Source organism: Panthera leo, chromosome B1 (genome assembly GCF_018350215.1).
Source record: "Panthera leo isolate Ple1 chromosome B1, P.leo_Ple1_pat1.1, whole genome shotgun sequence".
NCBI lineage: Eukaryota > Metazoa > Chordata > Mammalia > Carnivora > Felidae > Panthera > Panthera leo.
Genome location: NC_056682.1, coordinates 3,012,318 through 3,038,207, shown reverse-complemented (window position 1 = coordinate 3,038,207; position 25,890 = coordinate 3,012,318). Strand labels below are relative to the sequence as shown.

The window sequence follows — 25,890 nt, the reverse complement described above, 5'->3', positions numbered from 1 at the left end:
AGAAATTCTTGATTGCCAGAGGGAGAGAGTAGAGAAGGGCAAAATGGGTGACAGGAGTGGGAGATTCAGCTTCCAGTTATGGAATGAATAAGTCATAGGGATAAAAGTTGCAGCATAGGGAAGATAGTCAATGGTATTGTAAGTGATATGTGGTGACAGAGGGTAGCCACACTTGTGGTAACCACAGTGTAATGAACAGAGTTGTCAAATCACCGTGTAAAAAAAGAACAAAGGAGTCAAAATGTGAGTAAGTAACAATATACTATATAAATAGCCAAATATATTTGAAAACAAATGATGCATGGTAGAAAAGCACAATGATGGAAAATTTAAAACTCAGTGTCCTGTTAAGATAATAAACTGGAGGGGCACCAAGGTGGCTCAGTCAGTTGAGTGCACTGCTCTTGATTTCAGCTCAAGTCATAATCCCAGGGTTGTGGGATCGAGCCCTGCATCAGGCCCCACACTGGCCTGCTTAAGGTCTCTCTCTCTCTTTCCCTCTCTCTCTTTCTCTGCCCCTCCTGCTTGCACTCTCTCTCTCTCTCTCTCTCAAAACTAATTTAAAAAAAGAAAATAAGTTTGATGCAGATGAAGCTATGAAAGGATGATAACTCTCAACAATTGCCCAGAAGAGAGAACGAAGTTTGCAGAGATTTTTTTATGTTTATTTATTTATGACCAGAGAGAGAGAGAGAGAGAGAGAGAGAGAACACATACATGAGCAGGGGAGGGACAGAGAGAGAGAGGGAGATAGAGGATCTGAAGCGGACAGAGGATCTCTGCACTGAGAGCAGAGAGCCCGAAGCAGGACTCGAACTCACAACCTGCGAGATCATGACTGCGCCAAAGTCACATGCTTAACTGACTGAACCACCCAGGTGCCCTGAGAGAACGAAGTTTAAAAAGATTATAAAATGAAAGGAAGGTTAAGAGACATGGAAGATAGAGATATTTGCTTAAATTTAATTTGAGAAGTGAGAAACAGAGAGATTTGACGAGATGATGGCTTAATCCTCAGATTCAAAACCTCCAGTAAATTCCCAGCAGAGTTAGTAAAAGGAAAATCATGCATAGATGCAATATTATGAAAGTTCGAATACCAAATACAGAGTATGATCTTATTGTAGTTTCAGACTGAAAGATGACATGGGAAAACTGGAAGCCAGAAGAACTAGAATAATTTTCTTAACAGTAGTGAGGAGCGGGGGGAAATCCCAACTACTTACTGACCCGGGACTATAAACTCAGTAAAAATTTCCTTTAGGAGTAAAGAAGAATTTAAAATATTTTTAAAAAACTAAAGTGTTTTTGGACAAAACAAAGATAATTTACCACCACAGGACTTGTTTCAGTCAGTTATTGCTGCATAACAAAGGACCCCCAAACTGAAACACTGTCTGCTGGAGCAAGTCTACTTGATTTTATTATTTTTTTAATGTTTATTTATTTTTGAGAGAGAGACAGAGTGCGAGCGGGGGAGGGGCAGAGAGAGAGGGAGACACAGAATCCGAAGCAGGCTCCAGGCTCCCAGCTGTCAGCACAGGGCCCGACGCAGGGCTTGAACTCACAAACTGTGAGATCATGACCTGAGCTGACATTGGACGCTCAACTGAATGAGTCCCCCAGGCACCCTGGACCAAGTCTATTTCAGACTGTGGGTCTCCACCTTCGGACTGTGGGTCTCCACCTTCAGACTGTGGGTCTCCACTTTGAGACTGTGGGTCTCCACCTTCAGACTGTGGGTCTCCACTTTGAGACTGTGGGTCTCCACCTTCAGACTGTGGGTCTCCACTTTGAGACTGTGGGTCTCCACCTTCAGACTGTGGGTCTCCACCTTCAGACTGTGGGTCTCCACCTTCAGACTGTGGGTCTCCACCTTCACTCTGTTTTAAACTGTGGGGTAGCTTTGCTTCAAGGTCCAGGTCTGCAAGCCGACTGACAGTCTTGCTTCATGTTCTTATTCTTCCAGGACTCATAAGTGTGTCTTTTCATGGTTAGGGCAGAAGGGTAAGAGGGAAACCTCCTTGAGCCAGCCTACACTTGTGCTCGCATGGTATCTGCCAGCTGCTAGCAGAATGAGTAAATTGTGGCACTGATGCAAGGAAAACCGTGTGCAATGACAGTAACCAGAGCATCACGCCTGAATGTGGATGACTCACAAACATGATACCGAGCAAATAGAAAGTCTCGTAAGAAGCTGTAATGTGTGATTCCATTTATAGAAATTCAAAAGGGAGGCCACCCATGCAGCCACTATTGGGATGCATCCATTTATGGTAACTATCAAGAAAAGGAACAGAATCATAACCATGAAATTCAGGATAGTGACTTCATCGGGAGTGGAGGGGCGGGGGGGGGGGGGGAGAGTGCAGGCATCGATATGTATTGATAATATGGCTGAGTGATAACATTCTGTTTTTTAATCCGAATGGTGTAATAGTTGTTCCGTTTTTTGTGTTTTTAATAGTGTTTTAGATCTTCGTGGTTCTGTACTTCAATGTATAATAAAAACCAATTAGTGAAAAATGGTGTCTGGGTAAGGCAACCTGTGCCTTCAGTCAGCTTGGAGAGACAGGTTTGCAAGGTGCCACACGTGATGTTCACGACAGATTCAATAAGTTAGATATTTTCCATTTGTTCCGATTAGTTAGCTGAAGGTCAGTGAGTTGAGGCGATCTGGGTCCCAGGGGGCAAGGCTGGGCGCTGAGGCAAGCCTGACCTCTCCGAGGAGCCTTGACGTTCGTACTTTTCCTTCAACCTTCAAACCTGCACAGCCGGACCCTTCCCCCAGAGAACACAGGGCGCGTCCTGCACTGTTTTGCATGTCCTCACTTTTATTGAAATCACAGCTGTCTAGCCAGATACGTGGCGAGGTCCCAGAATTCCCAAACCGAACCAGACGGGAAACCCAAAGCACACGATCCAAGCCCGCACGTTTCTGGCAATCTGCACACGTCAGGATGGGCAGCATGCTGGCTGGGTTGTGGGGCAGTCACCGTTTCCCTTTCTCTCTCGCTCAGGAAGCGGGTGTTCTGTGCCCTGGTGCCCTCCACAAGAAGAGCTAACTTTCCATCACAGTCCCTTCGGCCCTGAAGAGGGAGCGAGCTCGCCGTTGTAGGTGAAAGTGAAAATGGAATCCCAAAAATTCTTTGCAGTTTTGGACCCTGATGGGCGTCTTCCTAAGTTTTAGTAAAACATCAAGTACGAAGCAGTGACAGAAACTGGAGACAGTGACAGGACTTTTCAGGCCATTACGTTTCAGTGCATTGTGGGAGTTAAAATCCTGGTCCAGAATCTGGGTGGGAAAGTAGCTCTGTTGATTGGACTCACACGGGGCTGGTGGCTGATTTGTGGGACGTGGTTTGGGTGCCTCTATTACAATACGCGGTCCATAGGACTTCAGAGGCTCCTGTTCCGGCTGTCCCCCCAAAGCTCTCTTACCAGCTTGTTTGGAGATGCTGGTCTCTACTAAACCGACTTGAAATTCCTAATATTTAGATTCTTTTTTGGACCAAGAATCATCATTTTCAGAATTTTGTTGAAATTAGGATGACCGTTTCATTTGTTGTCCGAATTGGAAGTGTTTTGAGAGCGAAACGAGATTATTAATCATTTTACCATGAAATGGGGTTATTAACAATTGCACCAAGAAAATTACAGCTATCCACGAATGGTATCCTGGTTAAGACCGACCCGCGTCTTCTCTCGCTGGCCCCCGTTGTAACGTCAAAGGTCATCGTGAGCTGGTGTTGCCTGGAAGGCACAGAACGTAAAGGAGTTTGTCCTGTTCTGTTTTACTCCACGTTCTTTAAGATTGTGGTGGTTTAAGCATTTTCAATCGTGGTTTGTATTTTCGTTTAGATATTGTTAATGAGAACAGCGGAGGAGAATGTACGTGTGCTTATTAAGGATAGCATAATGCAACTCCTTGATACGTTCCATCACTGGCTGCGTTTTCAACAAACGTTGCTTGTGTCTGTTCAAAGTGAGCATTCTCAGGATGCAGGTTATTGAACGTATCCCTGGGAATAGGAACTCTTCATACATTCAGGGGCAGACGGAAGAATCCTGATGCCAGTCAAGAGGGCCTCAGCACACAAGAGCTCCCTCACCCGTGCAAGCGTGGGGACCCCGTGTCCACCGTTTGACCCGGTATTGCCTTTGTTCCGCAGCATCTGTCGCGTCCACCTGCAATGACCCAGGCCTGCCTCAGAACGGCACCCGCTACGGGGATAGTAGAGAGCCGGGGGATACCGTCACCTTCCAGTGTGACCCCGGATATCAGCTCCAAGGACAAGCTAAAATCACCTGTGTGCAGCTGAATAACCGATTCTTCTGGCAGCCAGACCCTCCCACGTGCATAGGTATGGTACAACAGAAAACAGATATGTTCTGTTTCGGAACGCATGCACGCCACTCTAAACGTTGCTCCATAAATGTGTTCGTTCTTCAGAAACATGTCTCACGTGCCCTCCGGTTCACAGACTCCATGGAGATTTCACTGTAAACCTGGAAACTTTATTTCATTAGGTGAAATGAAGGAAGCGGTTTACTTAATGTGCAGTAATTGACAGTTACTTAACGTGTCCTAGCCTCAGCGGAGCTTGTAAAAATGACTGTGACTTAAAATTCTGGGCGGCTGAAAATTCATAACCCTTCCTTTGCAATTCTCATTTTTAACATAGAAACATGCCCTTCAGCAAAACCTACTCAGTAAGAAGTATTTTCTTTTTTTAGATGGTTTTTCCATAATATCAGTATATTTGAACAGAATCCCGAAAACTAGAGATTATACTGCTTTGGTCAAAATGAAGATAAAAGGAGAACCATGTTTTTGAAATTCACTAGGATTTTGTAGGTTGACCTTACTCAAAGGATAGCAGTTGGTTTTGCAGACTTCTGTTTGAATAACTATTCACGGAACTCTATCACAAATATGGTTTCAGGGAAATACATATTTTTGTATAAATAGTGATTACATATAGAGTGTCCCTTCATTCAGTCAGCTGTTTGACCATAAATACCTCTTGCACCTTATTTTTGAAAGGAACCCTGCTAAACTTTATTATTTTAATGAACTGTCACCGTTGAATTTGGACTTCTTTATGATCTGCTTGAAAAATGTAAAATTTAATTAATCTGTGAAGAGAGGAAGTGATCATGAAATGATATGCACATAGTTAATAGGCCATTTTGCATAGGGTGAACTTGAGGGGATTCTGTGATTTAAAATGATTTTTATTGTCATCGACACAGCAGTAGAGAGATTCTCCGTGGTCCCGGGGACCTGTGCTACGCAGCTCATAACTTATCACTAAGTACTTAGAGGAGTTTGAAGATGGATGGGATCCGATGGTTCTGCTCGTTAGCGTGTGCAGCCACGTCGGAGAGCTGCCTTTGTTTACCTGATGCTTTGTGTCGCGTCTACCTTTCATAACTCTGTGGGAGCCATTCTGCATTTCATTCCAAGCCGCCTCATCTGGAGATTTGCAAGATTTCTGCATGCTTCTTTTTAAGATAGAGTGATTGCCTATAAATGCAACGAGCATTTTAAACCATCACGCTGTTTTTAAATTGGGAACAACTCCCCCCAGTTTGCATGATTTTAATCTCATGGGGGAGCCGTGCATCTATCCATTGAACACTTCGAGATTATTTCTCAGTTGGCATTAATGTAGACATTGGGAAAGCGTGACCATCTTCCCAACTAATCGATCGCCTTTCGTTAGTTTATATCTTAGTGACATAGTTTTGACCAATGACTAGATAAGCCAGTTCCCAGCAGAGAAAATAGGCAGCGTTTCTTCTGCCTTGAGCATCAGCACCAAGGACGGGCTAAACTCACCTGCAGGTAAATGAGTATCAATTATCTTGGCAGCCAGGCCTACACATATAGGTATTATGTAACGGGAAATAGAAAATGTGTATATGTGTATTTGGGAATAAGTGAATCTTATCTTTTCATTACATTTTAAATATATATACATACATACATATATACGTATATATATATATATATATATATTTTTTTTTTTTTTTTTTTTTTTTTTTTCCCCAGAAACGAGGCTTATGTCCTCTGTAAGAAACTTGTCAACTGGGGCATCAGCTGATCATGTCTTAGCATGCACATAAATTCTGTTCTGCTGATTTAAAACAGTTTTTCTTTTATCTTCAAGCCTTTTTTCCCCCCTTATTAAAAAATAACGCATGTTTAGTTAAGGGGGAAAAGAGGACAAAAAGCTGTCATCTTTCTACTTGGAGGCAAATACTATTAACACAAACATACATAAGTAAGCTTCATAATTATTTTATGTTTATCGAGTCTATTTCCAAAATGTTTTTAAGTGACAGCATCCTATTTTGTCAATTGCACTTTGACTTACCAGCGCGAAACAAAATGAGGATCTTTTTGTGCCGTGATGTGCTTTCTGCGTGTTCTTCATGACTGCACAGCATCCGAGTGGATCCGCCCACACGGACTGCTCTCGTCCCCTCTGACTGTGCACTCAGAATCGCTTCAGTCTTCCCCTACCACAAAGATTGCCAGAATGAACCCTCTTGTTGCAAAACACACCCTTGATTATTTATAAATGACGTATCTCTACACATGTATGTGTTTCTTAAGCTTTTAAAACATTTTTCAAAACTCCGAAGGGTTGCACCAATTTACCAACAGAGCCATGAGTGAGTGTTTATTTTCCTTAAAGGAGGCAAAAAAAACAAAACAAAACAAAACCAAAACCCTGTTCTTATTTCTTTTTTTATTGTTATTTTTAATGTTTATTTATTTTTGAAGGAGAAAGAGAGCATGAGCCAGAGGAGGGGCAGAGAGAGGGAGACACAGAATCTGAAGCAGGCTCCAGGCTCTGAGCTGTCAGCACAGAGCCCGACGCGGGGCTCGAACCCACGAACCCCGAGATCATGACCTGAGTCAAAGTCAGCGCTCAACCCAGCGCTTTTTCCCCTTTTATTATTATTAGTGTTTCCCCTCGTATCTTCGTTTCTTTCTCTCTCTTTTCTGAAATCCCTTAGCCTCTCGCCTGCTGGCATGTTACTCATATTTCCACCACCTCGTCTGTTGCTGCTAATTTTTGCTGTGGACTGGTTGGATAGCTCCCTTTTCTCACTTATCAAAGGACTCCAATGAATGAGGCACTACCTTTGGGATTTTTTAGCGGATTCCCGAGGACTCCTCTGCAGACCAGAGGACACTCACCACTTTCTCGTTCTGCATGAGGATCCCTCAAAGTCCCCAGAATCTCTCTTTCCTTGTATAGGCTGCAGTACCTTTTCTCCAACTCCAAGTTGTAAATGGCTCTCAAGAGCAAGAATTTGCCCTAAGTTTGCAGAAATTCATTCTGTGTCATCGTCTTGCCCTGACCCCCAAGGCAGCTCTTTCGAGCCCAGTTATGCCATTTGATGGTGTGAATGCTGAGTTGTATCGAAGCAGAAACACGCATGTGTCTCATTCGAGTGTGCTGCTTCACACCGTGAAGGATGGAGGTGCTGTTGGTACGTTAAGGAGGGGATCCTAAGGATTCGGGAAGGAGGCACTGGGGATTGATACAGATTCGTGGGTTTTGTGTCTACGTCCATTCCCTCTGGAGTATTTCCCGAAGTGTCTGGGTCACGTTTTGTACGCAATGCTGATCCTGTCCAAAATATTTTGCAAGCTTTCAGATTACAACCTAATGAAACTAAACTGAAGAATGCCTGACCCAAAGAGAGAACAAACACAGCCAGACAGTGCTACTTAATTCCCCTGGGTGCTCTTGGATAATCTCATTTAAAAAGGCCTCCTTGGATCTCTCAGGATAAGACAGGAATGCCTCTTGGTTTCTCTTAAACCAGTACCTTGTGTCACCCCCACATTCTTCCTGCTGGCAACACCCTGGTAGCCAGTGTCCTGAATCTGTCGCTCTGCGTCTTGCAAACCCTGCATGCGGCGGAATCTTCTGGACCCGGAGGTACCTGCTCCCTCCATCTCCGTGCCACCTGCCTCCACCCGCGCCTTGCCTGGCTTTCCTCTGTCAACGTCCACTTGATTCTGGGGGAGCCGAGTAGACAGTGGCCCCAGCAGAGTTTATTACAGTCACACTCGATGCTGGGGGGACATGTGGGTTTAGCCATTTTTGCGAAAATTATATCATATTACTCTTGAATGTATATCTGAATTTATTATAATACTAGTGATACTAGTTAGAGTTTGCCTTTAGTGAGACTGAAATCATAACAGAAAGTAATGGAATGTGTTATATTTCTTCTTACGGAAAATTAAAGTTTTCAGGAATGTTAAGTGAGTATTCAAAGACACAGTCGTCACAAAAATTAGAAAGCACGTACATTGGCATTATTCACAATAAAAGTCATCTGTATGTATGTCTCTGTATAAAAGATTGCCAATTAGGGTGTTTCTTTTTCTACTTACCATTTTTTTTCTCTTAAATGGATATATGGCCAGTGATGTGAAATAAGATATATAGTTTAGGGAGAACATTATAGTTTAATTGGGCTGATTTTTTTAAGACAACTTGGTGAGAAATCACTGTATTTGCTGTGAAGAACCATAAATCTTGAATATTCACCCGTGCGTCTAAAATGTATACCTGTGAATTTTGCAGTGTTTTAACACCTTTAAACATGATGGAAGATTTAACAGAAATCCTATGTAGTCTTCTCTGTATCGTTCCAATTTTAGTATATGTGCTGCCGAAGCGAGCACAGAAATCCTATGTAGTAAATGAAACCATCCTAAACATTTTGAAGTTCAAGAATGAAAATTGGCTTGCCTATTAACACCACTGAACTTCATAATTATTATCTTCCTAACATAAATGTAAACACAGGTAGTGAAAAAGTGATAGGTAAAAACCAAGTAGATTAATGAGTATCATCTAAAGCACTGTTCTCTGATACTAACGTGCTGAGCATTGTGATTACATTCTATTTTCCAGATTGATGTTCTGGCTCAGTCTGTTACGGGTTCCATATTCCCAGATGTCACTTAAACTATGTGTTAGTTTTGTCATTTTGAATTGTATCCCAAACCTTACGTATATCAGAGGACTCTGGGGAATACCTGGCGTAACGTGTATTCACTCAACAAATATTCCCTGAATACCTGATCACAACTGTGCCAGGTGTTAGTGAGACACAGGTGAACAGGAAGCATGCCTTCTAGAAGACAGCAATGACTTTGTGAACCTACGATAGGACAGGAGAATCAGCAGGACCGTAACGTGACGTTCGTGGCCATTTCTTTCCCTTTCCAAGTGTTTCTGTAACGTGTATTGTGTGCATTGTAGGAGTGTGGGGGAGTAAAGTCATCTGTTTAACTGGGTAGAGCTTAAAATCATAGCAACTGAAGTTTATTTGTCAACAGTTACAAATCCTCCGTAAAAGCAGGGTGGGACATTGTATGAAATTCATGAACAAGTCCATGAAAAACGTACAGACCTCCTGGGCCTTAAATTTTCATCCAGATAATTGTCTACTAACCTGACACATGCTGAGTGCCCTTGATGAATTCTGTGATGTCCTACTTCACCTTGACCAGCATTGTCCCTCTTCCGTGGCAGCTGCGTGTGGAGGGAACCTGACGGGCCCAGCGGGTGTCATTCTGTCACCTAACTACCCGCAGCCATATCCTCCCGGGAAAGAATGTGACTGGAGAATAAAAGTGAATCCAGACTTCGTCATCGCCTTGATATTCAAAAGGTACTGTCTTTTGCTGAATCCCCCTTGAGTAGACTTTTCAAGTGTCACACCGAAAAATTACCTCACATATCCCTTCACAAAGTACCTGGTTTTACCTTGAGTGACACCCTAGATGTTACTCGAGTAGTTACTACATAGGGCTGCATAATGACCTAAATGGAAATACACATATATGTACTTTTGCTTTCGAGAAGTCTGCTTGTATTAGGACATGGCAGGAATTACTTTTAAATACTATCCCGCATGCAATATGTTCCACATGAGAAGGCTGAATTTACAGAATATTCAAGAAAAGTAATAAAAAAGTGGTACAGATACACTTAGTATGATTTCTCATCAGGGCACTACAGAGACAATAGGAGTATTTCTCTAAATGCGTGCTAACGAAATCGTTTCCGCAATACATCTTGTCTGACATTCCCACAGGTAGCCCTGTTACCATCACTGAAATATCATGACTTCATAGAACTTTGAAAATAGAAATTCCTCTAAGTGTGGTTGCTGTAAAGTCTGAATTAATAGACATTACTCTTTAAAAAATGATTGCTGACTTATCCCTGCTAAACCAGATGATGGAGTTTCAAACATTGTGATTATTTTATAAATGTAAATTCTATAGGACTGTCCTATTATTCGTATCTGGTGTATGATAATTGCATTTTTTCCAAATCCCACGATCTTCGCCTTTGTATTTTGATTATTGATTGAACTAAATGAAGGGACTTTTGAAAAGGCACCTGGTTCTAGAGGCCATCTTATTGATCTCTTAGCTCTCCAGGGTGAAGTGGTCTAAGTATATCTATCTGTCAGTTGAACACGGTTCCTTTTCTGATGTTTACGTCACCAACCCAGGCCTGGCCATGATTATCTTTCACTTTCTCCTCCTGATGGGATCTGAATCAGTATAATTTTAAATGTCCCTGATTCTAAATGTTAAGTCATCCTGATAAGCCATCATGTCTTCAATTTACTCAAGCTGCTATAAATTTACCCAGTGATGAACCCTTATTATGCCACTCACTCAGCCCTTGTGCAAAACCACTGAACATTTGCAGCTGTATTTTTGGGTATCTCTGTAGGTTTTGTGAATGCTAACTTCTACCAATGCCTTAAAACCTGGAGATGCCTCTGGCACCGTGAGATTAGAAGTAAATGAACAATTGAAAGCCTTTTAGAGAACACGGGGCTTTAGAAGTAGGAGTTTCCTACCCTCCAGTGTGTCCTAGTGACTAATTATCAAGGTTCCCTCAGGGCAAAATCCATTTGATAGTATAGACGGACAGCAGCTTTATAGAGGTTTTTGTTTTTCCTATTTATTTTACCCAATAGAAAGAAGTAGAAAACCTCCAAGTTTTCTTCCAACTTCTAGATTCTTAAGTCATTAGCTGACCCAGTGTCATAGAAAAATCACACATGTGTGACTTCTTCCAAGACGTGGACAACCGGACAAGCTGCGGGTGCTCGGGTGGGAGTGACCCTCAAGCCTTAAGACTGGGTCTACTCGGTAGATGGGAGCAGGGAGCCAGAAGTGCTGGGTGGGGACAGGATTTCACCTCCCCAAGCAAAGAGACGCTGGCATTGACACGCGCTGCCCAGACGCACGGTTTATAGGGAGTCAGTAAAGTCAGGTGTGCTTCTAAGGGGCTGGGGAGCGGATGGCACGACTAACAGGAAGGACCAGGCACTGTGTGACCTGGAACGTTCACTCCAAGGCCTTTCCTGGGACTTGGGGTCTTTGGGAAGGGTGACTCATCCCAGGTCCCTGTAGACCGGGGAGCCGAAGATACTCACACATCGAGACTCAGGTTACATTTGGTTCAAAAGCTGGGCCACACTTTGGCCTATTTATTGGGTCTCATGGATCGTGCAGAATTAAAAATGGATTTTACAGGGGCGCCTGGGTGGCTCGGTCCATTAGGCGTCTGACTTAGGCTCAGGTCATGATCTCACTGTTCGTGAGTTCGAGCCTCTCCGCTGTCAGTGCAGAGCCCGCTTCGGATCCTCTGTCCCCCCTCTCTCTCCGCCCCTTCTCCCTCTCTAAAAAATAAAAATAAATTAAAAAAGGACATAAAAATGGATTTTACAAATAGAATCATGATGAATTACAAATGTCACTCCAGACTTTAGTGCATGGATTATGGTATATCCAAAAAGAGAGCGAGAGGGAGAGAGGTCAGACTATATTTCCTTTCTGTGACTCAGTGTATCTCCAGTGCTCAAATATAATCTATAACAGTAATGAGCTCTGCCGGTTAATGGGGATACAGCATCCCCAGATTCTAATAGCATTCTTATAAAGTATCCCAAATAAAATTCTTCCTCCAATCAGATTCTTCTTGTTTGATACAATTCCTGTTGACACCTTTCTGTTTGGTCATGCCTGATCTTTTACTCCTTCATTTGTGAGTTTTAAGGAATTTGTCAAATAAGCAGACTAACGAATCTTTTAAAGCTCCCTTAAAAACTATGTCCAGGGACTTCCCGCAGCACCCAGTGTAGCCTTGGCATAAACTGGGATGGCACGATTCAGGACTAGGTGCAGTGTTAACGTTGGGTCCTCCATGGTGCCCACTCTTGGTGGCTTCCTTCAGAACACCTGGGGCAATTTCTGGAGAGACCTTTTGTTCCTATTTCATCACCTGGATCTCCAGATAAACTAGAGCCACTTAAACAACGTCCACGTTAGAGATGATAAGGCTTCCTTGACTCACCATCCCTGTTATCCAAATACACTGCCAACTGAAGGGAGACAGAGTGGACGCTGCTCGGAATGAGTCCTTGCTGAAGACACAAAGGCCCCGACTCAGAGATGAGGAAGAAGTGGAAGGCCAGTCAGAAGGCGTTACTTGGAACCTCTGTCAGTTTGTCGGTTATTTCTGATCTCCTCGAGATCTTATCGTCTGTGCCAGCTTTAGTCTTTGACCTGAGAGTGTGCACGTTTTGGAAGCGCCCAGACCATCATCCGCCTTCTCATCAAAAATGGCAGAGACACGGAAAGCCACATCCCACCTGAGAACTTTGGGGATTACCAGGGTATTTAATACTAGAGGAGAGAGACACAGAGAGAGAAGTGGAGAGAGCAGGGGGGCGGGGGGTGTGGGGCGGGAAGAGAAGATTGGAAAAAGTCAATGATGTAGGAACATGAAACGGAGTGGGTGCCTACCACTCCTCGTGCCATCCCAGGGATGACTGATGTCAGCCGACTGACCCAACCAAGTAGAGGCAATTACATTTTTAAAAGTAAAAACAAACTCACAGAGAATTAAAAAAAAATTAAGGAGAGCGATATCAAGGATATCTGTTTTTCAAACTAAAAATATTCACGTAAAAATCAAATATCGGTGGGAATTCCCTTTCAAACCCCTTTCTTTCAAACCATATTTCTTTAGCAATTTCCTGGGTGCAGGGAAGAGATATTCTGTCCACGTTATTAGGAATCATTGTCTTACAGATATCTTCAAACTCCTCCCACTTTGTAAAAGATGAAAGATTTATACGATCTGAAGGGAAACCAGAGTATGAACTCCTACCATTTTGAATATAGCAGTCATTATGTCTCATGCTAACAGTATTGACCATTCATATTAGTTACACACATTGCTACTGTCACATTTAAATTATTTTTACATTTAACTTCTGGGTTGTTTGGGTTTTTAAAATTCGTTGCATGAAGGTAAGTGAACTCACTGTGTGCTTGTAGTCTGGAGGAAATACGAGACACGTGTTTGGTGCCGAACCTGATGAATGCTCTTTCCTTTAGTTTCAACATGGAGCCCAGTTATGATTTCCTACATATCTATGAAGGAGAAGATTCCAACAGACCTCTCCTTGGAAGTTTCCAGGGTTCTCAAGCCCCAGAAAGAATAGAGAGTAGTGGAAATAGTCTTTTTCTGGCTTTTCGGAGTGATGCTTCCGTGGGCTTGTCGGGGTTTGCGATTGAATTTAAAGGTACTGTGATCAGCTTAATTTGTGTGTCAAATAATTTGTATCAAGGTTTATTCATTGTAAGCATTTATCTCTGAGGTCTTGTGTGACTGTTTCATACATAAAATGCTCGCATAACATAATGTTCGATATTTACAGTGGGGAAGAAAATCCAGAGACACATTTCTACCTTTGCTGAAAGGAAAAAAGAAAAATGAATAATTTCTTTTTCCCCCAACTCATAGTCATGTAAAAATAAATTATGATGTGTGTATTGAAGGATTTGATGACATTTAAGAGTTGGGGCATCTCAGTTGGTTAAGCGTCCGACTTCGGCTCAGATCATGATCTTGCGGTTTGTGAGTTTGAGCCCCGCGTCGGGCTCTGTGCTGACAGCTTGGAGCCTGGAGCCTGCTTCCGATTCTGTGTCTTCCTGTCTCTCTGCCCCTCCCCTGCTCATTGTCATAGTCTCTCTCTCTCTCTCTCTCTCTCTCTCTCTCTCTCTCTCTCAAAAATTAAGAAACACTAAAAAAATAATAATTGTTATTATTTTAACGTGTGTTTTAATATCCTCTCATTTGTTTCTTCAGAATGACTAAGGTTAAGTACATCAGAATAGTAGTTTTATCTCCTTGCTTTTCAACGTGTGATTTTGTGGCCCTCACCTGTCTCCACCACCCATGGGCACTGGTTCATGAGGAGCCCCAGCCGAGGCAAGCTTCCTTGTTTGCCCACCAGATGGGTGTCTCCCACTTCGTTTGGGACCCCCCCCCCCATCACCTGTTGCCAGAGAAAATAGAGACAAACTCAAACACAAACCACCCTAAATTAAGCATTTTTCTATAGCGTCCATGAAAATAATCACATTCTTTTCAAATCCATGTCTCATGGAAACCAAGAACATATAAGATATATGACAAAGAATTAGAGAAAAGGACTTAATGAAATATCAATTCAGACTAGTGAGCGCTTTAAAAAAATAATGAAAATATGTATACTGATTTAAACTTGAGTTACTTATCAGTGATTAGAATTGTCAAATAAAACACAGGACACATTTCATGTCTGTTAATGCTTCAATGGACTTATGTTTCTTTATATGATTTTAGGTAGAAAATTAATCTATTTCCTTCTAAACACCAAAATCTACAAACTTACTGATTCTTATTAAAATGCCTAAGAGAAAAATATTAAACTCAGCAGTCAGAGGAGTTCTTGTGCTTTGGGGATGGGATCTGTTAATGTTTATGAATAATGAAAAACAGCACATTTAGGCATTTACCATATCATCAGACAGTTTCTGGAGTAACAAGAACTCACAGACGTGCACTTCACCACGACAGTGCCCATTCTAGAATGAGCTGCAAAGCACCACCCCTCCTCTAAACATAAGGATGGACATTTGTCACTGCCCACCTGTGCACTTTGTGCTCTCCTCGGCTGGACGAGGGAATAAAGGAGGAAGGAGGTACGTTCCTAAGGGTAGGAAGAGAGATGTGCATCTTTTGTGTAGGTTCTTTCAAGACCAGGGCAGCTGTCGAACTGGGGGCCACAGCTCTTCATGTTTTCAAAGCTCTCCAGGAAAGGCTGTGAAAAACAGAAGTAGCAGAAGACAAGGAAAGGTCGCAGTAACGGTGCTTTGGTCAGCTCTCCGGCAGGACGAGAAGTAGGAGGCACCGGCAGGGTCACTGAGCCACAGTCTCTGACACCGGCTGATTGAACCCACTGTCCTCCCTCGCGCGAGTTCTCAGAGGCGTGTCCTTAGGGAGGAAGGACATGAACTGTGGCAAAACACACTATGTTATGAAGTCATCGAATTAGAAAATAGGACAAACCGTAAGCGAAAACCGTGTCTGTGATTTATCACGAAACATCCTGAAGCGAGAGCTGGAGAAATGGAACCACAGGATTAGAGGGGGTTCATTTGGAGAGATGAAGACACCTGCCATCAGAGACCTAACTCAGAGACACAGAGCAGGCGGTCGTGTACATGGTGTTTAGTGAGACAGTAAACTCGACTGAAAGGGATGTGTAACAAATAAATGATTGAAAAGGGTGAAAGGGCAACAGGCATGTATGGTAGACCCCTTCTCTGTGGTTTTGCTTTCCTGGTCTTGGTCTGGGCCACTGGAGGTCAGTGGGGCCTGGGCGACCCGTGGTCAGCGGGGTCTGGAAGCACATGCTCCGCCCCCTTGAGCTGGACTCAGAAGGGCACCAGAAGGTCCCCAGGAGCCTGACACTGGTCATCGCGTCCAGGTCACTCATGAGCTTGGGTATATTTTATAGTTCTATTTTATTAGTAGTAATTATTGCTAATCTCTTAAACTCTCATAGGCATATATGTATATATAAGTAGGACAAAACATAGTATACATAGGGTTTGGTACTCTGTGCAATTTCAGGCCTTTCCTGGGGGTCTGGAAATGCATCTCCTAAATAAGGGGGACTGCTGCTGTGTACTGAGAAAATTTTTAGTACTTTAAGAGAGAGAGGAAGCATGAGCCCAGGAGGGGCACAGAGAAGGAGACACGCAAAATCCGGACTCTGAGCTGTCAGCGCAGAGCCCGACGTGGGGCTTGAACCCAGGAACTGTGAGATCATGACCTGAGCTGAAGTCAGAAGCTCAACTGTCTGAGCCACCCAGGCGCCCCCATAATACATTCTCATAATACGTGAAGTCAGCAATTGCCAACGAGATCTCTGTTTGGCTGATGTTGACACAGATCATTATAAATACAATGGAAAATATGGAATAAATACAGTTAAACAGCCCTCTTTTGTTTCCTCCAAGCTTTCCCAAACTTCGTGCTGTTCTCTTCCTCTGCCACATGCCATCCATTCCTAAGAGGACACACAATGTTAAGTCCTCAAAACTCACTCCACTTTTAGTCTGTCATGGCATATCTGTTAGAACCTCTCAGGATGGTTTTCCTGCAGACAGGAGTTTGTGGAAATAATAATAAGCAACAGATGGACAATCAGTAAGAAACAATTTAAACAGCATAATCAATATTAATTCCAGCCAAAGAAAATCAGTCTACCACTTACAATTTCCAGAGATCTTTTCTATGTGAATGAAGGAATTGACACGCGTCAAGCCAGAAGAAGAGTGAAAACGTGTCTATTTTATCCACTCAAGTCACCCTTGAGCATGTATTGATATTAATGACCTTATCCCTCTGTCTCTCTCTCTGTCTCTGTCTCTCTCTGTCGCACTCACACTCACACACACACACAGACATGCACACACAAGCCAAACTGTATTTTTATACTGTCAGTTAAAAAATGAAGATTAATGTTTCAGGTATCTTCTAAATTGATCACTTGAACATCTATAAAATTCAGGTCTAGAGCCTTCTGACATTACCAGGAACTTTGATGATGGCATGAAAAATGTTGACATGTATAAGCAAAAACGCCATTCAAATGATGAAGTACAATATAACTATGTAACTATATATATTACTATATATATAACTATATATTTATAATTATAAATTAATTATTTATATAATTGTATATATTTATAACATATTTTTATATTATAATTTGTATATTATATATACTTATATATATACTTATATATATTATATACATATATATATATAGTTATCCATCCATTTAGAGATATTTTGGAAGGTCTATTGAATATAAAGACATTTAAAATGGTAAGGTTACCAAAAGTCAACAGGAATTAACCACATAGCTACAAGTCTCAGAGGGGAAAAAAAAAGACTGGTTTCTATTTATATTTGGGAACAGATAGGCTTTTAGTAAAAGTTTCTTTTCAGTTTATTTCTTTATTTTGAGAGCGAGACAAGGGAAGGGCAGAGAGAGAGAGAGAGGGAGAGAGGGAATCCCAGGCAGGCTCTGCGCTGTCAGCACGGAGCCCAGCGTGGGCCTCGGACTCACAAACCGTGAGATCGTGACCTGAGCGGCAACCAAGGGTCGGACGCTTAACCATCTGAGCCTCCCAGGTGCCCCAAGTGAAAGTTGTTACACTTCTGTTGGGCTTCCAGGTCCACAGTCCGCAGCAGACCAGCTCTGGCCCTCGCAGAGCTGCAGGGGAGGACAGAATGGAGGGCGAGGTGCAGCCCGCTCCGTGCCTAGAACGCAGCCGGCCCTCACCTCCCTGCGGGCGGTCACCGCAGCCAGGTCGGAGCTGTCGGGAGGTCGTGGCGGTGAAGGTGCGGCGACTGGCGCTTATCCATCGGTCCGACCCCGCCGCCAGGCGCTGTGCCCCCGAGTGCAGGGAGGGAGCCCTGTGGGAGGCCCGGAACTTCTCCTGTCCTCCCTTTCGGTCTCCTCTTCCCGGTATCAAGTGCTGAGCACTGGCACGCACCGAGCCCGACCCCGGGAGTGGCCGGATTCTCTCATGGCCTCTAGGGCGTGTGGTTTCACATCAGCATGATTTAAGCGCAGTGGTAGGAAATGACCTCAACTTTTCCAGCCTTGCTTTCTTTGCTTCAGTACTAGGTTCCATAGCAAAAAGAAAAAACAAAAAAAAACAAAAAACAAAAAACTCGTAAAAAGTAATGTTGTGTTTTTTACCTAAATGAAAGTGATTCAATAACGATTCTGTAGTAAAATGTGGTTTTAAGAAAAGCGTATTAAGTTGGAGTTTTTCCTATTTTCGTGTTATTGAATTTTTAACTTGGTAGTCATCACATTAATAATGACATGTCGTTATTAATATTAACTTGATACTTAGCTACTAACTTGGTTATTTGTCCATCTATAAATACTTTTTGAGCTTTTCTCATACACCAGGCACTGTTGTAGGCACTAGATAAAATGAACAAGCAAACAGAGAAACAGACAGAAGCTTAAGATCCCTGCCCTTACGGAGTTGACCTTTGCTTCTACAGAGAAGCCCCGGGAAGCCTGTTTCGACCCTGGAAATATAATGAACGGGACACGCGTTGGCACGGACTTCAAGCTTGGCTCAACCGTGACCTACCAGTGTGACTCTGGCTACAAGATTGTGGACCCCTCCTCCATCACGTGTGTGATCGGAGCGGACGGAAAACCTGCCTGGAGTCAGGCCTTGCCTTCCTGCAACGGTACGCGTGGGCCCTGTGCTGTCCTTCGTAACACTTTTACTTTAGAATGCACGGTCTCATTTGACTTTTACTTTAGAACACAACGTCTCAGGGGCGCCTGGGGGGCTCAGGTCATGATCTCACGGCTCATGAGTTCAAGCCCCGCATCAGGCTCCGTGCTAACAGCTCAGAGCCTGGAGCCTGCTTCGGATTCTGTGTCTCCCTCTCTCTCTGCCCCTCCCCTGCTCATGCTCTGTCTCTCTCTGTCTCAAAAAAAAATAAATGTTAAAAAAAAATTAGAATACAACATCTCATTTTACTTTTACTTTAGAATGCAATGTCTCATTTTAGAATTGCTGTCATGCTTCGGTGCTGTAGTCCCCTAACCAGTGGTTAGGGTTAGATTCCCGTACAGAGCCAATGCGGACTAAGTATTTCACATGCCTTGATCATTTGATGTATGGCCATTGTCACAGGCTTCGGGGAGGGGTGACATTTTTCTCTCAGATAGTTTGGCATTTTTAACTTCTTTTTTTTTTTTTAATATTCTAGGCCTGATGTACATTAGGAGGTACTAAGTGACAGTCTCCAGATGCACTCTTCTGCTTCTGTCTCTGCCTCTGTATTTCAATGTCTCTCTCTCTCTCTCTCTCTCTCTCTCTCTCTCTCTGTGTGTGTGTGTGTGTGTATGTGTGTGTGTATGTGTGTGTATCCATGTATATATGTGTATACATTCATGTGTCATTCTCCCCCCAAATATCACTAGTTGTAATTCTTTATATGGGCATTCAGTTACTAAATCCACATATTAAAAGGTAAGATCAACCTTCAAGAGCCGACCGAACTAGGGCACCTGAGCAGCTCAGTTGAGTGTCTGACTCTTGATTCTGGCTCGGGTCGTGAATTCACAGGGCTGTGGGAGTGACCCTGGGTCAGGATTCGTGCTGTCAGTGGATCCTGCTTGAGATTCTCTCTCTCCTTCTGTCCCTCCCCAGCTCATGGCACTCTCTCCCTCTCTCTCTCCTTCTCTTTCTCTCTCAAAAAAAGAAGAGACAGAACTGACCTACAGTGACAGCAGTCTGGTGGCAGTTACCCCGGACAGTGCAGTGACAGAGAGACAGATGTAGATTTCCGGGTCTCTGGCCGTGTCCGTATGTTAATCTAGTCAATGATTTCATAGGACTGTCCATAGACCAAAGTGTTCGAGCTTTGGGCATATGACTTGTAACCTCTACCCTGAGATGATGCACATTAAAAAGAAGATGGTAAAGCCCATGGTGTTTGCAGAAAAAAAAATGATTTCCAAGTTATTTTAGGGTGAACTCAGGTACCAGTTTAGTTAGATATAATGAACTTACCAAAAGCTTTCTTTTTCTCCCCCACTCAGGACAGCTCACGTTACTGGTCCCTTCAGACCAAATAGGTCAAAATTTTTTAAATTTTTTTTAATTTTTTTATTTTTTTTTAATTTTTTTAATTTTTATTTATTTATTTATTTATTTATTTATTTATTTATTTATTTATTTTATTTTTTATTTTTTAGGTCAAATTTAAAAATTAAACAAAAACAAACCAACGTAATGCCCTTGGTCGCATTGTGACATCCGTGTCCCTAAGTCTGTGTGTGAACCCGAGAACTTGTCGATTTAAGAAGCCACCTTGCCAGGACCCAGCCCTGGGTTCTGGCACAGTAAGGACTTCACACAAGTTTCTAGAGGAAATGAATAAGTTAGTGAAAAGCTAAAAATAAATTTTCATGGAAAATTATGCAGCCTGTTAAATCTTCCTAATCTGACATGTTTTAATAACCAAAATGAAAACAGATTCATCGATGCTTCTCAGATTCCAGGTCTGGAAGAGCGAACGATGCTGAGAGAGGGAAGCAAATACACCGTGCCCCCCCCCCCCCGCCCCCCATGCATAGTGCACGTTTCCATGGTTTTCATTAACGTCTGAACTTAACCAGTAAGCTTTGGGTCCTCAGCATCGTAATCTCTTCTGTGGAGGGTGAGGAAGCTAGCCAGCCTCATAACTCATGTTAACTGCAAAGTGCGTGTGGGACCCTGTGGGATTTCCTTGTTGCAAATTTGCGTTCCCCCAACGCCATCGGGCCCGGGATAGGGGTGGCCGTGTGCCTGCCTGCTCTGTTTCGGTCTTGAGGAAAAGCCAGAGAGGAGTCCAGTTCCACATCCACTCGTAACCTCACATGCGAGGTGGGAAGGTGGTTCGGTGCCTGTAGGCCTCTGTGTCTTCTCGTCAGGGACAACGGTGATATTTGCCTGATACCCTCTGTGGACCTATCATAATAATCACATGGAACGATAGCTGTAAAAGATGTAAAAATCAGGGCGCCTGGGCGACTCAGTTGAGCATCCGACTCAGCGCAGGTCATGATTTTGCGTGTGGTTCATGGGTTCGAGCCCCACATCGGGCTCTGTGCTGACAGCTCAGAGCCTGGAACCTGCTTCAGATTCTGTGTCTCCCTCTCTTTCTACCTCTCCCCCACTCATGTTTTGTCTCTCTCTATCTCAAAAAGAAATAACCATTAAAAATATAGATACGTAAAAATCCACGTATATTTATGTTACATTTTGTAGAAACTTAATATGTCACATTTTAATTATATTTAAAATGCACGTGCCCTTTATAAAATATAAATAATGCCATATACGTAAAATAAAATGCCCAGTAACCTCATAGATTTGGAAGGGCCTGAGAAACATCATTCATCTCAAATTCTTAAAAAGCAATCTAAAACTTCTATTTCAATGTTTATTGTGATTTTTTACTTTTGAGATTTTGGAAGCCACTTGTTATATATGTAAATTACTCTTTACATACATACACATATACACACCTGTAAGTGTAAAGGGAAATTAATCTATAAACATAATAAAAAATATTATTTATATTATTAATAGATAAACATATATAAATATATTGAAATATATATATTTATACACCAATAATATATAACATTAATAAATATAATGTTGATGGATAACTAATAATATGAATAAGTAATATATATTTTTATTATGTTTTTAGGTTTATTTCCCTTTATACTTATAGGGTGTATATATGTATATGTATTTCAATATATACTAAATATAGATATTGAAATAAATATATTACATTAAATAAAATATATGTTAAATGTAGATTAAATATATGTGTGATGTACATGATTCATGTACATGTATATGTAAAAATAATATGCATATATAGAAAGCAAATTTATGAGGGAAGTTTGTAAATTTTAGCACCAGGCAGTGTATTTAAGTCGTGACCATGAAGGCCAGCTTGTGAGTCAGTGCCTCCCCTGGCTCTATTTAATGAAAAATGCTGAAAAGCCACAAACTTAAGTTACCGTGTGAGCTGCTTTGGGCAGGTTTGACAACATGGAAGTTTTGGGGTCCTTCCTGCTAAATTTCCTAAAAACTAACATGAGGGGTGTCTGGGAGGTGACACAGTGGAACCCAGGCAGTGCTCTCACGGGAGCCTAGGGTCCTAGATCGCCGTCCCAGAAGTGGGTCCAGGGCTGCCTGCAGGCTGCTTACCTAGGTCTTGAGGACCCCACTTTCCAGGGGAGAGGTTCTCAGGGTGGGGACTAGAGCAGGGCCCAGGGGTTATCCAACTAGAGGCGGCCAAATTCTGGCTGCACCACCCAGGGCTCAGGACATAAGAATGCCTACCTCACCAGTGTTGGAAAGATTAAATGGGATATGCATATGGCTGTCTCAGACAAAGTAGGTGCTCAATAAATAGAAAATCTGGATTCTGTATGTAAATCTTAATCTACCTATAAATGGAATACATGATCCTTTTAATAAACCAGAGGGCAATGATGGCAGACTCTTGGTCTGACATCCAGTCACGTCGTGACTGTTGAGCATGAAACCCCAATAAGTGCAATGCCCTTACACACACCCCAGTTCCCAGCAGACATCGCGCGTAGATAATGTGTGAACAGAAACACCTCCTGGGATATAACTTTCTACAGAGGTTCTAATATTTTTTCTTGTATTCCACTAAATGATCTGTACATCCCAGGTGTGGTAATATCCCTCTTCAGACATCTCCATAGAGGATATATATATATGGGGACCAGAGTAAAAATAAGAAAGAAGGTGAGTTTTAGACTTTGTTAAATAATAATGCAGGAGGAATTAAGTTTGTATTAAACTCAAATACAATTTGAACCTGTGGGGGAATGATAGCCACAAAATAAACATAAATAAAAGAAGTCACGGGGCGCCTGGGTGGCTCAGTCGGTTAAGCGTCCGACTTCAGCTCAGGTCACGATCTCGCAGTCCGTGAGTTCGAGCCCCGCGTCGGGCTCTGGGCTGATGGCTCAGAGCCTGGAGCCTGCTTCCGATTCTGTGTCTCCCTCTCTCTCTGCCCCTCCCCCGTTCATGCTCTGTCTCTCTCTGTCTCAAAAATAAATGTTAAAAAAAAAAAATTATAATAAAAAGGTTACTAAAAGAAGTCACATTTGGATAATAGATACAGAATCAAATTTTAAATTAGAGATTATTTCTTCTTCTGTATTTGAAGACCCATAAAGCCAAGAGCAATTTCTGTTTACCTGTCATCAAAGTGCACAACACATAAATTTTTGTTTATGCTATTTATTTACATTTAAGTAGAACTCAAACTACCAAATCATTAAAGTAGAAATTACTTCCCCCCGTAGTTTATTTTGGATCTGTCATGGGGAATAACACATTTTGTGCATGAATCACTACATGTGGATCATTTAGATGACCAGCTAAACCAGGGATTTCTGCTATACTGTAAACATTTCAAGCCTGAATGCCTCAGTCTATTAAGCGTCCAACTTCGGCTCAGATCATGATCTCACGGTTCATGGGTTCAAGCCCTGCATCAGTCTCTGTGCTGGCAGCTCAGAGCCTGGAGCCTGCTTCATATTATGTGTTTCTCTCTCTGTTTCTCCCCCACTCATATTCTCTCTCTCTCTCTCTCTCTCTCTCTCTCTCTCTCAAAAATAAAACATTAAAAAAACATTTCAATATTCCATATATTATGGAATGCAGGCCGCACGTTCTGGACTAGTTTATTTTAAATGTAGAATATGATTTTTTTTTTCTTGGTGATTCATCTGTTGTCTGCAGTTTTTCTTCACTGAAATTTACTGTAAATTGAACTGAAATTGAAACAACCCAGAGCCTGTTTCACGGGTCAGGATGTTAGCTGTGTTGTTTCAGTTTACATTCAATTCGATTGAATTTTGTTGCCTTTACATATGAGACATACATTCCAGTTAACCAGATGGATGAGTGAATTCTTGTTACCATCTGTAGTTATGATGTTATTGCTCTTTATTCATTTAGAAAATTATCTGTTTCATGCATTAATTACCAAAGAGCAAGAACATCTTTATTTTTCGTTTATCACATTAACGTAAAATAATGCCCATTACGGAAAAGACCGTACCTATCTGCGTCTGAGGTCAGCGCAGTAACACGGACAGAATAATCATTAAGAATGAAATGAAAATCCTATACATATTTTTGTCAATTTCGCAAATGTTTGCTTGTGTTCAGAATAGTTCTGGTGCTTATCTAGAACGTGTAAGCACAACCCGATGCATCAAGGAAGCAGTGGACCTAAAATGCCAGGTCAGTTTCCTTTCATTTCATCTTTTTTTTTTTTTTTTTAATGTCTTGTGTTATCACAAGATAATTCTCTTTCATCCTGTCCTTGAACAAAATAAATATTTGTAGGTATACTTCCACAAATGCATCACACGGTGTCCTTGATAAGATTTCTGTCTGTCAGATCATTTGAGCATCCAAATGTTACCCCAGTGGTGATTGGCTTCCACTTTTTATTTATACCTGTGGCTTAAAATTTGAACTGGATGGATTTTCTAGGTTTAAAAGAAAGGATATTTGCACAGTTACCTGCTTGAGTTTTATATGGCTGAGCAAAAAATAGATTTCTATGCTTCATGGTACTTACTTTTTAAAATTTGAACTGTAAACTTTTAAGGAAAAAGTAGTTCTGAAATACCCTGGTTGCATTTGTATGAATGAGGTGAAAAAAAAATTAAGCGATGTATCTAAATTAGTAGAATAAGTCACCCAGCATTTCATGTAGAACCTTCAGCTTGGGAGTTTAACTTCTATCAACAAGTTAAAATAGAATTTTTCTTTTTAGAATTGTAAAATGTCAGTGTAAGTGTCGTGGGATGATAAAATTATTCTGAATCAAGACACCAGCGGGAAGACCACACTCAGTGTAGTTAAAGAAAATCTCTACCTGTTGATCATAAGTAGATCAACGCTGTCAGATGCGTAAGCTGTTTTCCCTTGAAACTTAGAATAAGACTTCAGTTTCCCAAGCTGTTGTGATGTATGGCTTCGAACTCTCAAATCACGAATGAGGTGCTTTGACATTAATGTCAACATAGTCCAAGGAGCTTTGTTAGTTGCGAAGAATGCCTATCAGTTAGGACTTGATAGTGTGTTGATTAACATTGAAAGGATTAAATATATTGCCTTTGATTTGTCTTTTGGTGCTTGAAAACTGTCTTATCAAGAATAAACAAGTTGTACAAATCTACTTTCTGAAACACTAAAAATGATTCTGACTTGAGGTCCATGGGGGTGTATCTGAGACCAGGAGCAGCGTGGTCAGGCTGCAGGCAGCAGGGTCCGGGAGGCTGGTAGTTCAGTGCCTGTCCCGGGTCACACTCTGCAGACTGAGACGTCTTCTGAAGTCACATTTGACGGATTGAAGGATAGGGCGTTTAATTAAAAAACTGGGAGTCACGAGACTAGGATTCAATTGAATGTCTGTTTGAACATGCTCCCAGAGTATTTTTGGTGTTGTCCCAGTGTTTTGAGTGTTTCCTTAGCAAAAGTAATGCCCAAGTGAGTAAAATAATGAGAAGGAAAGTAAAGACACGCACACGCGCGTGCGCGCACACACACGCACACACGCACACACAGAGCTCTGCACTTAACACTTGTTACTGTATGTGCCCTGGCTTTCTAGTTATGAATCAATTCAGTTTTCAATCAAACTTGCAGGAAGAGACCCCGGCTTATTAGTAATTCTACATGCTACTCTTGAACTGAGTCTTTGAGATGAAAAATTCAACAATGAAAAGCTAAAAGCAAACATTATTTTTTCTAAGCTCTGTAGTAATGTAAAAACAGTAGAAAACTGAAATAATTTT

The 25,890-nt window shown here is 42.0% G+C and overlaps 1 protein-coding gene across 1 annotated transcript in view; it reads left to right on the top strand.

Moving 5' to 3' along the window:
• The window catches only part of CSMD1 (CUB and Sushi multiple domains 1), a 681,511-nt gene that overhangs the window by 408,527 nt on the left and 247,094 nt on the right, over positions 1 to 25,890 (top strand). Inside the window, 4 exon segments of the mRNA XM_042934172.1 lie at positions 4,173 to 4,364; positions 9,579 to 9,717; positions 13,478 to 13,665; positions 18,510 to 18,704. Coding sequence (XP_042790106.1) covers positions 4,173 to 4,364; positions 9,579 to 9,717; positions 13,478 to 13,665; positions 18,510 to 18,704 — 714 coding nt within the window.